The sequence below is a fragment of the Athene cunicularia genome, assembly GCF_003259725.1.
Source record: "Athene cunicularia isolate RWA chromosome 1 unlocalized genomic scaffold, athCun1 chr1_part1, whole genome shotgun sequence".
NCBI lineage: Eukaryota > Metazoa > Chordata > Aves > Strigiformes > Strigidae > Athene > Athene cunicularia.
The window spans coordinates 69,005,400-69,017,936 of NW_020799091.1; the positions used below are offsets into that span (position 1 = coordinate 69,005,400).

General features: G+C 40.5%; 1 protein-coding gene across 2 annotated transcripts in view; it reads right to left on the minus strand.

Moving 5' to 3' along the window:
* Positions 1–288: 288 nt before the first annotated feature.
* EIF5B (eukaryotic translation initiation factor 5B) overlaps positions 289–12,537 on the minus strand; it is a 43,751-nt gene continuing 31,502 nt past the window's right edge. For both annotated transcript variants that reach the window (XM_026842132.1, XM_026842122.1), the window contains exons 15-26: positions 12,058–12,125; positions 10,786–10,927; positions 9,247–9,378; positions 8,418–8,600; positions 8,141–8,302; positions 5,659–5,790; positions 4,233–4,364; positions 4,050–4,126; positions 3,770–3,934; positions 2,681–2,819; positions 1,969–2,130; positions 289–1,079 (exon numbers count right to left, since the gene is read on the minus strand). In XM_026842132.1, the coding sequence (XP_026697933.1) occupies positions 972–1,079; positions 1,969–2,130; positions 2,681–2,819; positions 3,770–3,934; positions 4,050–4,126; positions 4,233–4,364; positions 5,659–5,790; positions 8,141–8,302; positions 8,418–8,600; positions 9,247–9,378; positions 10,786–10,927; positions 12,058–12,125 (1,602 nt within the window). In that variant the 3' untranslated portion in view covers positions 289–971. The remainder of the gene's footprint in view (positions 1,080–1,968; positions 2,131–2,680; positions 2,820–3,769; positions 3,935–4,049; positions 4,127–4,232; positions 4,365–5,658; positions 5,791–8,140; positions 8,303–8,417; positions 8,601–9,246; positions 9,379–10,785; positions 10,928–12,057; positions 12,126–12,537) is intronic.

A 12,537-nucleotide genomic window follows, 5' to 3' on the forward strand; every position in this document is an offset into this window, starting at 1 on the left:
GCCACCTCTCAGGTCCTCCCAGCAGAGCCTTTCGGGGGACCGTGGCTTGCTAACTGCCCCGCCTGCAACTCCGGTGCTTCGGGAACGTGGTGAGAGACACAAGCCACCGAGACCAGCACCGTGCACTCCGCAAGGGGACATTAAGCCAGAGGCAGAAAGGCCTTTACTGGAACGCGCCTCCGTTCCTTTGCCAAGCAAAGAGCGGCCAGCCTCCTCCTGACATTTCCACCTCTGTCACAGCCCATGAAGTGAAGCTGGGCATTGAAGCAAACTGTAAAACAAATGGGCTACTATGTCCATCTCCTTTATTTGTGGCTCTGCGTTATAATGATTACAGGTCAACTTTCATGAACTGTACAAGCAGTAAAAGGCAGCCAACTATGCTTTACATCATTGTTTCACACAAAGCAAATACAGAAATACCCAACTGCCTAACTGTCTATTTAAAAAAATGTCTATAGGCACAAAGCAGAAGAATGTTGGAAAAGAGAGCCAAGGGAAGAGGTATGCATAAATAAAGAAGTACTTCTTACATCAAAAATGTCCCAAGAATCACAAAGTCTGCAGAAGCTTGGTTAATCAAATACTGCAGTACTGATCTCATCAGTATAAAAGTGAAAGAGCTTTAGTTCTGTAATAAAAATTCAATTTCTTTTATTTTGTTTTGGAGAGGGACAGGAAACAGGGTGGAAGGAAGGTGTAAGAGAAGGGAGGGCAAACTTTAAAACAGCAGCCAGTATTAGGAAGGGCAGTAGGAGAGGTGAACAGGCACATTGGAACCATGGGAACATGTAAATTGACCACTGTCAAACCAGTGTAAATTTCTTGGTTTCTCATGGAAAACATTTTACCCACATATTTTCCTCCCAAACATATATCCAACACTGTCTTCAATATATGACTTTGTTGGTAACTTCTAGGACAGGAATAGCGCATTTATTCCTGCCTTCTCGGTGCTGTAAAAATGTTATCTAGATGATTTCAAACACTTTCTTCAGCTCTACTATAAGCTGCCAGTCAGACTTCTGCATTTCATCCCTGAACCAGTCCTTCAGAGCGTCGATGGACTGACGGCTGATCTGCAACGCACAAGACAAACCCATCAGAAACACACACCTGCATATTAACAAAGGCAGCTTTTGGTGCATCAAAAGCAATTAATCTGAGGAAAGGGCATCAGTCTGCACAGCAGGAAACATTGTCCTCCGCCCAGTTTTGCTGCTGATCTGCTGTATGAGCCCTCCCATCCGTTCCCTTCTCTCATCATGCCTCATGCGTGGTCTCCAGAGACGGCAGAAGCACTGACCATCTCCCATCTGTGCACAAGCAGGAACCTGTGAGCAGCGCGCCTGCCACACTCCCCCCAGGCCCACGCACCAGGGTGGAAAAGTCCCTGTGAGTACACACCCCCTGTTTGTGGGTATGTGCCCCAGCATGTGTGGGGCAGAGGGTGTCTTACAGTAACTAAAGCAGTTCGGAGCCTGCAGAACTGTGGCTTTGCTTTGACAGCAGAAATCTGAGCATGGGATCATCTCGTCTAAGCCCAGTGTTCCAGAATCAGAGCGACTAAAGTATTGCTATTTGTCACACGATTTCAGAACCAGGCAAACACAATCATGCCGTAATGCCACGGGGGCCTGCTAAGCCACTTGGAGCACTAGCTACGTACAACAGCATGTGAAGAGCTAATTTAGTGTTTTACCCCCTCAGGTGCAGTTAAGCTGCAAGGTATTTTTAGCTGCAGTACATCATCGCCTCAGTCCTCTTGAGGGGCAGCACTACTGTGAACCTCAACACAAGGCTCCAGAGAAACTTGGCTGCATGATGCCACACACAAACTGTTTTGAGTGTCTGTTAGTCTGCTGGAAGGTTCCTCGTGTATGTTTTTCAGGCTTCATGCAACATTTCCACTTCAAGCAAGCTACTGCTACGTCATAAGCCCTCTCCAAAAATGCATGTTGCTTTTACCTTGCTGACGAGGATATCTGTTGCTTCAAAGTGTCGTCCATACATTTTAGGCGATTCACCAGGAATGGGTTCTATTTTAACACATACTTCTTGGCCTTTTTTTGCAACCTCCACTGGTTTATGGTTTATTTCAATACTTGTAACTATTCCAATTTCAACAAACTGTAACACAAAGAAGCAGCTGTAATACAGAACATCTCTGTCCACACACACTTCTCTAAATTCCTGTTTAGGGATTCCAACTGGCTCGTGTGAAGTACTGTGCTAAGCGGAGCAGCCACCTCAGAACTGGCACAGCAAAACACACAGCACTAAGCACATTGTATGGCAAAGGGCGGCGACATTGATTCATCCACAGTTCACCTGGGATATCAATTCATTATCCCTTAACATGCCAGGAGTTGGCTTCCCCGCCTTGCTCATTACTTTGTATGTCAGCAGAGGAGTTGCTTCGGGGGAAGGAGGGTGGTTGGCAGGCAGACAGCCCCCAGCCATGCTTGCTGGCGGGGCCCTGCGGCAGCCAGGAACCACACCTGCTACAGGCCTCAGCTCTGTTCCAGCATCACCAGAGAAAGACTTGATCTAGAAGTCTGAACCTCATCTCCTACCAAAACTCTGTGCGCTGGGAAACGGCATGGAAGCCTTTCCTGGTGCATCGTCCCAGCAACTACCAGGTGGGTCAAATGTCCCCTGGGAGGAGGCGCTTACTTACGTTTTTGCTAGGTACGCACATGGGAGTCCCCTGCTTCACCTGGCCAGCCTCCACCACCACACCCATCACTATTGGGTCACGAGAGTTGAAAATGAACTGAGGAAGTATTTTCATCTTGCAAGGAAATACTGCTATACGCCTGGAAGATGACAAAGAAAAGGCATTTTAAAAATAAATACTGAACGGCATGCACAACATTAACAGTTCTGCCTTCTCCCACACTTATTGGGCATTTATTCTAGGAGCGTGACTTGGGGATAAATCAAGCAGGAAAACACTTTTCCAATCTTGCTAATTCTAGTCAACACTTGATCTTCAAGAACTATAGGGAACAATAATCAAGTATGGCTGGCATGGATTTTATTCTGACTGGCTTGGGCAGTCAACTAAGACCAATACCAAAGGAATAGAGATTTTGTAGTATAATTAGAATCTCAGAAAAGCACAGGAATAGAAATATTGCCTCAACCCATCACAGGGACTCCAAAACTTCAAGATTCTTGTTTGCTGAGTGAATAAAATGCATTTAAATGCTGAGGTATACAAACACAAATTAGGATCAGTATGAAATTAAAATACACTCATTTATTTCATCTGTCCTTACTTTACTGAGGACCAGCCAGTGACATAGCTTCCAAAAATTAATTTTTGGTCCCTATAAATTTTTAAATGATTGCATATTCATGTTATTGCAGTCAGAATTAAGCCCTGTACAGTGGAATTGCATAAATATGAAACAGAAGCCAAATCCCTTCAGTTTTGTTTTAATTCTGCAAGTCTAACCCATCTGTCACAAACTAGGAGCAGAAGCCAAGTATACAAAGCAAGTGTTAATAAGAAGACTCCATATTACATGACAGTTTTAACTAAATCTTATAACTGCTTCACAGCTCTCACCCTACTAAGCCTAATCCCAGATGTAAACAATTAGACTGAAGTTATTGTCCTGTCCTCTTCCTCTTTTCCTTCCTTCCCATTAGAACTACATGCTAAATAATATGGAAACAAGAAGTTAATTTCGATTTCATTTATAATAAAACAATCAAGAGACACTTGGGAAGCAGCCAGAATAGGACTGCTCTTACTTACTTGAATTCCTCTTGTTTCTGTTTTTTGTAGTCTTGTCTATATTTTGTGAAGGCATCAAATAAATGATAAATTATTTCAGCACTAAAAATTCGAACTCCTAAACTATCAGCCATTTCTTGTGCATCACGTTCAATCCTCACATCAAATGCTAGAATGACTGCGTATCTGTAAGTAAAAACAAGTCAAACGCTTTACTAGACAGACCACAGAACTAAGGAGGGGGCCCTCCTGAAACACCGCCGTGCATTAAGCGACACAGTAAAGCAAAGAAGTTACTTACTGCGGGTCATGCTCCAGCATCACTGATGCCTTCATAACATCTTTTTTATGGACCGGACCTATATTAATTCCTGAATACTGTTGAAAGGGAAAGCCACATCAGTCAGTCACTAATCTTTCAGAGTTGGAACAGTTACCAACTAAAATGCAGTAACAGCATCAGATACAGCACAGAAGTACTTACTGGCACTTCTGATGTTTTAAGAAATTCAAGTAATGCTTCTAAAGAGCCTAAAGTAGAAGCCTGGACATAAACACCTTTCTCTTCTAATTTGATTGCATTCAGTGTTTGCTTCAATTCATGTATTAGTTCATCCTTTAGGAGAAAAATAAAAAAAAAAAAGAGAAAGAGGCAAGTGTTAGTTTTATTGCTATTTATGCCTCAGGGTACAAAGTCTTCTTATTCATGAGCTGCTGAAAGTATGGGAGAGCCATACAGCTAGGCACCAACTTACAGACTTGCAGTATAGGCTATATACAGCCCCGTGATACACTGCTGCTTGCTTCTGGCATTAAAAGAGTCCAAACTGAACCAGACTTGAGGCTTTTGCAAGAAGATGATCATATAAACACAAAGCAGATGCCCATCCTGGGAGTTTGTAACATTTCTCTGCGGACTACACATCACTCTGCCCAGCACTAAGTCTCTACTGGCAAGACTGAGCGCACACACGCCCCGCAGTGTGTGGCAATACCTTTGGTTGCCTAACTGAAGACCAACAATAAAAGCACACTCCTAAATCCACAAGCTGGAAAAGGATTCTGAATGCTCTTTAGTTCTAGGTACAGAGGATGCAAGAGCACAAGGCCATTTTCCTGCTTTCAGAAGTTAAAAACCACATTTAAGAGCCTGTGCTTTTAAATGCAAACACTTCATCTTTTCCTCTGACAGACAACTGGGTGTTGCCATTTACTTTAAGCCCTCACATATCTACTACTAGTACACTTCACATACGTGCCCATATATGTACCCAGCAACAAGGTCTCAATTTGGAGAACCTGAAAGATCAACCTTCCTTTAGAAGCAAAGATAAGCAGACAGCAGGCTAAAGTAAAACCATGGTTAAAAGTAAACTATTAACACATGAGTTTCCTATTTAAACTAACTTCCCAACTTCGGGCAACAGGAACATCTCATCTGCATTTTCGTTTTAGGATAGCTGTGGTTTTTTCCCCTGCCATTTTTAAAACGCAAGTTACAAAATAGATCTATTACAAAAGTCTTAAATCAGTTTTGTAATTCTGATAGTTTGAAGAACTCCACTAGCAGATATCTGCCTAATGTAATTGAAATATATGCATATATTTCACAAACACCGAATTAGTAATTAATGTATAGTCATACTACAGTATGATACTTGTTTTCAAACCTTACTCTACCAGCAGAGACACCCCAGCAAAATATCGGGGAAAAACTAAGGGTCAAAATATTAAAATCATCACCACACTAATGCTGCACATGGGCACAAAGCTACAGCATGTTACTGTAACAATTTTAAAACACAACCAGTTACTCACATACTGAGCTCTCAACATTTAAATGAGTTTCAACACCAGAGAACTCAGTTATCCTCAGCTTAAGTGTCTTACTTCAACATTAGTCATCTCACCTTGAGGACTGGGACTTCATCCTCTTTGTGAGCTACAAGCAATGGTAAACCAGCCAGTGTTTTTTCCAAATCTTTCCCAAGAATCTTCACACCTTGAGCAGCAACAACTTCTTTGTGCTTTTCATACTGGTTCTGAAAAGGATAAGACACACTATCAAAGAGTTCACATGGATGCTACACAGCAACACAAGGTAGTGCTGAGCAACTAAAGAACTTGCCAGCAGAGAGCACAGCAGTGAAGTCCAGCAGCTCCTATCTTTCATCAGTGATTTTTCTCCACTTTGCATGTTTCAGTCTGCATGCTCCTCTCCCTTCAGATACCCCCATCCTCCCCTATTGAGAGGAGCAGGGCAGGAGAATCAGCTGAAAACAAAGGAGGCAGCCAAAAGCAAATATATATATACTAGAAAGACCAAGCAGTGATAGGCAGCTGCTCACTAAAAAAAGAAAACCTCACAAATTCAGCCCCATGGGGGGGGTTATGTGGAAGATGCCGACAGCTCAGCAGATGCAGCCCAAGGCTCTGGGCAGGAAGAGCTGTTAAGGTCTCCCACTGGAGGCCTCCCCCATCCAGCCTTCCCACCTAGTTCCATGCCGGATTACTCAGATGCTCCTCCCCACCCAGGGGAACCTCCGAGATCTCTCCCCACTCAGAGTATGGCTTCAAGGCATCACAGAAGAGGTTATTTCCTGAAGACCTTTAAATCAACATTTGAAGGATTTTCTGGTTTATTTCTTTTGTTTAGGAGCTTCCCCATCCTTTTCTTGACACCACAAGGCAGCTTCCTTCCTCAATTTTGTTCCTGCAAGCCTCTATTCTTTAGTCCTCCACCCCCAAATTTGGGTCTTATTTCAAGGATGACAATTCCCCATGAATGGGCTGAATTGAAACCTATCCTCATTTCCTGGCCAAAACCCCAGCTCCCCTAGATCCACTTCCCCAGCTGAAGGCTCCCAAATCCATTGTTCTTCATCATGGTGCTGGTACCCTGTGGTACTCCATCTCCCACCAAAGTGTGGAAACTCATCTGAAGACCTTGTTGATGGCAATGTGGGATCTGTTACGTTGCTATGCAGTCCCACAAAAAAACTTCCATCTCAGTTTTCACACACCAGTTTATCTTTGGTTTTAAATAAAGGGAAGCAGACAGAAGTGCTCTCAATTCATTCCTCACACTACCAGCATACATTCAACAGCTTCCAACAAAGCAGAGAACATAACCCAAGGAACATCTATTTTCCTTTTGCCACTTTCTAGACATCAGCAAGTTATTACAGTAAAGTTGTGCTCCAGAGCAGGAAGCCTGACTTAAGATTCTCCAAGGCAACTGTCCTACCCCACAGCTAAGAGTGCCGCACACACAAGTGGAAAGAGGGACTCTTTTCTTCCTCTTCAGAGCAGGTCAAGCAGCTCCTGCTCAGATTCCACCTCAACACCAATACTGCATCCTTCAGTGCCTCTGAGGCCACAACAGTCTCACAACTTGATCACCATGGCAGAGAGAACACCAACATCAAGCCCAGTCCCAGCAGTCATCAGTATGACTTTACAAGAGTATCTAAGTTTGCAGGAACTAGATTAAACACAAAGGACTGCAGTGGCCCACAGGGACACAGTTCTCCAATGAAATGAAGCACCCCACAGTTGTCTCTCAAACTCAATACTAGTTTTCCACCTCTAAACCAAACCTTTGAGGCCTGTCCTATTACAGTCACTGAGGTTATCTGTATGGTTTTCTTTGCCTTAAGCAAAATCTGTGCAGACCATTATTCCTTCCCTTTCAAAAAGGAAAAAATCAAAGCAGCTCTTCTCACCATCTTTGAATTGTATTGTATGGATATTAGCGTATTAATGGATTTATTAGCCTTTCATTTCTCTGGCTCTCCTCCTCCTTCCATGGAAAGCAATACAGACAGGTTCTCAAATTCATTGTCTCTTCCCAGTCTATTTAAGTCTGAGGCAGAAAAACCTCCAAGAATCTTAAAAATGGCAAAAGGCTGCAGATTCTGCAGAGGTCCTGGTCATCGCCACTCACCAACTACTTCTACAGACTCGTTTGTTTCACTTTTCTCAAGTATAAGTGTATGGGGGTTTTGTTATTAAAAACACACTTTTACTAATATATACTTCAACTCAGAAGTCACTGTACCAGTACACTCCAATTTTTATTTAAGATGGGCATCTCCCTCTCACACGTAGCCCCGTGCCTGAATCCCGAATTAAAGCACACATCTTAATCCTTGCTGTAAGGAAACTCCTTGATCCTCCTCTTTGCCACAGCTGTAACAGACACACCAACAGGTATATACAAGCACATTCACAAGAGTACCAGATGTGCACTGTCTTCCCTTCCAAGTCATCCTTAGATACTGCTAGTATAACTGCACTGTACTACATTCTTGGTTTTTATAAAATACAATTTCTTTTCTTTCCTGATGCTAAATCTACTCTCAATGTCAATATGCTGACCAGTTTCCATACCTTAACTCGTAGCTCCTTCATCGGAGGCGGCAGCAGCAGCCCTCTAATCTGAGTTACTATAGGACCTTCTACACCAGGAACAATAATGGTGTCTCCTTCTTTCAGGCGTCCATTTATCAAAATAACATCTATGGTCGTGCCCATGCCTGGCAGTGCTTTAACCTGAACGAAAGGGGAAAAAGTTACTCCCTATTTAAGCACTTCAAACATCTTTTTTTTTAACCAGGAAGAAGGGAGTAAGGAAGGGAGAATTTTCTAGATGAATTCCATGAATTACCTCCATGACTTGAGCTCTCAGTTCCTGACACTCAGCTAGTCTCTTGGTCAGCATAGTTTGTGTTAGCTCAACGAGAAGAGCTATCAGACTTCCCATGCCATCCCCTGTGTGAGCAGAGGTAGGTACAAGAGAAACAAAAGTGCGGGGGTCCTTATTTTCATAAAACAAGGCAGCATTCAAGCCCTGGAATCAGGATTAATAGTTATATAGGGAAAAACATATATACACATCAGTATTAACAGTAATATTCAACCCCAGGCAATTACTATTGCATTTTTTAAATACAAATTTTAAGAAACATTGCTACTGACAGTACGTTACAGAAGACGAAGCTTCAACCCACACTTGGGAGCAGTACGGAATAACTCTACAAAGCTAATTACCACATCTAGCTTCTAAACAGTACTGTATGTTGCCAACAGAAGTTCCCAGAACTGATGTGATTCATGCCCTGCCAGCATCCAAGAGAACAAGAGACAGATGGGATTCTCCCAGGCAATTCCCAAAGAGAGAAAGAATAAGAACAGAAAACTTAATCTACTATTCATGACTCCATTGACCACCCACAGCAAGTAGCTGCTACTTTTCTCCAAACTAGCACCCTAAGGATAGAGCAGGGAAGAGAAATTAATTTAGTAACAACAAACTTTGGCTTATCAGAGGTAAACACCAAAGTGTTCGGAAGAGATGTGACAGTTTTCTTGATATTCCAAGTTCTTTTGTGAAAATAAAAAGAAAAAAACAACACCCCAAAACAAAAATCCATACACAAACCACACCATACCCTATTAGCATTTTTGTTAGAAGAATCTTGAATATTACAGCCTACCTGTTTTGCAAATTCCACTATGATGGCTTTTGCACGTTCTTCAAATTCATCTTTTGTATTCTTTTTCTGCTTCTTTAAGGTGACAGCTACATCTGTATCTGGACTTTTTTTCCAGTCATATAACCTATCAATCTTGAAAATAGAGTAATATGTCAACTTATGCAGCTTACTAAAGGTCATCTTTATGCTTATGCCACATCACCTGTGAGATACTTTACCAGACATAGCTATAGCTGTTATAGTTATCACTGTTTATGTATTTACACAATGTCAGACAGTACCTCCTGACAGCAATATTATTTCAGGTTTTAAAGATTTAAAATACAGTAATCTAGGTTCACATAAGGAAAGTTTATATACATTAATTACATCAAGTTAAAGTTAAAACATTTAGAAGAAAGAGACCCACGTATAGCTTCACATACACAAAACCCCCAAACATGAAGGGAATTTTTTTTTTTTCCTGAAAAGAGACTGTACTAGTTTTACAAAGAATTTTTTAAAACTTAGTGATGAATTTGGACTCTTTCTCATGTTGCTAGAGAAGGGATCACGGGGGAGGTGTTCAAAAGACACAGCTGCATACTTCAGAAATACTTCCCTAAGTAAGTTTTCAAAGCAGGACAGACTTAGGCCAAGAAACTATTACATTTGCTGTACAAATCAAAACTACCATCTTTAGAAAATTTATTATAGCCTTGTCAAATAATAGAACTATGAACTGAAATGCAAGAACTTTCAGCTAGTTAATCTCATGTTCACTGTAGGCCTTAACACCTCTCTATCCAATAGCTTTTTTTAAAAAGCAGATGCTGTCAACAATGAGATAATGGCCTCCCCAGTTCCAACCATCTTCAATCTTAATGCTCGTTTCATTTTTTTAAAGTATACTGCAGTTTTTAGACTGCACATGAATACCCTTCTGTAAATTCCCTGTCAGCATGTCAAATAGCATCCAGTCATTGGACACAAATAATTTCCTTATAACAATTCATATAAGTCATCACAAACAGCCAGCATAATTTCTCATGTAGAGGATTTCTAAAAGCAAGGCTGAAAATAACTGGCTTTACCATCTAATGTTGTAGAGCCTAAAATACTTCCCACCAGCAGTCAACTTGACTATTCCATGCGCTTAAAAGCCAGCTTATCTTCAAGTCAAACTAACACTTATCAGTAGCTAAAATAAGCTCATCTTTCAGTTTTATCAGAAAATGCATACAAATCCATTTAAGTAGGTGCAAGAAAAAGAAGCACAATGGAAGTACAAATTCCAGAAGTGTGAACCATACCTAGAAGTTATATAAGATAAAGAAACTTAATCAGTAAGGACTCAGAAGAACAGAGATAATGTTCTGCAAAGCTCCTGTAAAGCCATGAGGGCATCAAGGACATGAAAAATGCAGAGAGGATCTAAGAACCACTGCTTCAGACTTTACACAAACAATTCAAGTTCATGGAAGAAACCAAAAAATTGTCAGATGCCAAATACACCATTAGATTAGAGAAACACAGTATTGGAGTAAAAAGCTATCTTACCTTGTTGAGAGCTACTATAAAGGGGCATTTCTTTGATTTCAACAGATTTATTGATTCAATTGTCTGTGGCTCCAAACCATGCATAATGTCAACTACAAGTATAGCAATATCACAAAGTGAACTTCCTCTATTTCTTAGATTGCTGTGGCATTAAGAAAAAATAAAAATAAAAAAGTCAGTCATGTAGCAAAACAGAAATTTAATTAAAACAATTACAATATCAAACTTACACTGACCAACAAAAAGCTAAAGCTGATCAGGTAGTTCTTTCCTCAAAAATGTAAACTGTATCAAAAAAATAATTCAAATCACACTGTAAATTCCATTTAACAGAATATATTAGAGTATGTGTAAGCAAAAATAAGAAACTATTATTCTCCTAAGAGTTTCTATTACTGTATTTTTTACAAGTTGAGACATGTTTTGATTTTTTTTCTGAATGAGACTTCAGACAGTTACAGTGAAATACAGGAATGGAAAATCTGAACAAGACAGTTTATTATACAATACTACATAAACAATAAGATTATCAGACACCTTTGGTGCCAAACAAAACCTGGCTAGAAGATGAAGCCCTGTAAGTGATATGATGCCAAGAAACTGATCAGAACATTACCAAGTACCCTAAGACATGACATTTCAATGCTTGCAAGAGGTTTACATTTAAGAATGTCACATCAAATCTTAATCTTTCTGTTTGGAGATTTCACCCAAGCACTACCTCAGTAAGTAGTTATATGTATCATGTTTTAAACTTAAAAGTCGATTTTGTGGCTTGCCTGCATGCACTGGTGTTCCTAGACAGCATGCGATCTCTGCTAAGACTCAGCTGATTTCCAGTCTTACAAACTCAGTTACCTTCACTGGGACAATGTGAACTGGAGGTTAGGACAAAAGTTTTAATTTTTCAGAGCAGAGTACTTAAGCCACCTGAAATTCTCACCTTTTCTCCTCCAGCTAACTCTCTGCTTTCATCTTTCCTCTTACACTAACTGTTAAGAAAAAAGTTATTTACATGCTTTTTCAGATATTCATGGCTCAATTGTCATGAAGACAGAAAACTGATCAGATATAAAAGGCCAGCGATTAACCAGATATAGAAAGCACCTGCAAACTAAGCAAATCCATTTATTCCTCTACTTTAGGTTGTTGGGGTTCTTTTAAGTGAGAAGAAACACAACGGATTATGCAAAGATGTAGCACTTTGTTAAAAATATATGCGGATGCTTTAGCCATCACTTCTGGGAAGTACTATATTGTGAGAAACATTACCTGAAAGACTCATGTCCTGGAGTGTCGATTATCAGCATGCCTGGAATTTTTATGTTCTCTCTGTCAAACTAATATTTCAAAATATTAGCCATCTTGTAAAGATTACACAAGAAGGAAAAAACCCCCAAAACCTAAGAGGTGGCAGCGTTACTGACAGCCTTTTCTTCAAAAATCAGATACATATTTTAAGAAAGGGCAGCATCCTCCATAAACCAAATCAGACAAAGCTCATTTCAGTATAAAATAAATTATGCAGCACATTCCCCTAGATATCAAGTGGCCATAAGCTCAGCTAAAATTGGTAAGACAAGACAAGCCTACATAGGAAAAAATAGTTCAGACTAGTGAGATTTATCATCCTGGTTTTGAAGATTTCCTTCTCTCCACTGACTTTACATTTATAATAAATTAAGTGAAATCTTAGAAAAAGCCATCAAAGTTTTTCAGTCAGCTGCTGCTGCAAGAAAAATAAGATGCAGT